This window comes from Calidris pugnax, unplaced genomic scaffold (assembly GCF_001431845.1).
Source record: "Calidris pugnax isolate Ruff unplaced genomic scaffold, ASM143184v1 scaffold9, whole genome shotgun sequence".
NCBI classification, from domain to species: Eukaryota; Metazoa; Chordata; class Aves; order Charadriiformes; family Scolopacidae; genus Calidris; species Calidris pugnax.
In genome coordinates, this window is record NW_015090778.1 from 1,761,966 (window position 1) to 1,762,572 (window position 607).

The 607-nt window shown below is 72.0% G+C and overlaps 1 protein-coding gene across 1 annotated transcript in view; it reads right to left on the minus strand.

Moving 5' to 3' along the window:
* Positions 1-310, minus strand: part of SLC25A10 (solute carrier family 25 (mitochondrial carrier; dicarboxylate transporter), member 10) — a 7,611-nt gene extending 7,301 nt beyond the window's left edge. Inside the window, exon 1 of the mRNA XM_014950468.1 lies at positions 221-310. Within this exon, the coding sequence (XP_014805954.1) occupies positions 221-310 (90 nt within the window). The remainder of the gene's footprint in view (positions 1-220) is intronic.
* Between the last annotated feature and the right edge of the window lie 297 nt (positions 311-607).

Here is a 607-nt window from a genome sequence, read left to right on the forward strand (position 1 = left end):
CCCCGTCCTCCAGAGCGGTTCCCCGGCCCCTTCGCCCTTCAGAACCGGTCCCCTCACAGCCGCCCCCTCAGCCATTCCCCGTCCCCTCACAGCGGGTTCCCCGTTTCCCCCCCCACACACTCAGAACCGGCCTTTCAGAACAGACACCTCACACCCGCTCCCCTCCCAACCCACCCCGTAGCCGTTCTCCCATCCCCCCAAACCCCGCCGCATCCCTCACCTTGAGCAGGTCCAGCGGGTGGGTGCAGCAGGCGGCCCCGGACGAAGCGAGGCCGCCGAAGTACCAGCGCGATACGCGCCGCTCCGCCATCGGCGCCGCTCTCTGCCCCGAAACCCCGCCCCCCTCCGCCGGGGGGCAACGCCACGCCCCCTTCCGCTAAACCACGCCCGCTCCCGTCTTAAGCCACGCCCCCTCCCTCCGTTCGGGTATCGCGACCGGGGACACCGCGACGAGACCGGGGATGGGGGGGGGCGCGACATCTCCGGTGTGGGGCCGCGACCGGTTTCGCCACGACGAGCCCTGGGGTGGGGGTCGTGACAGCTCCGGTTTGGGACCGGGGACGTCGTGATGACCCCGAGGGGAGTCACGACAGCTGCCCGGGGGGGG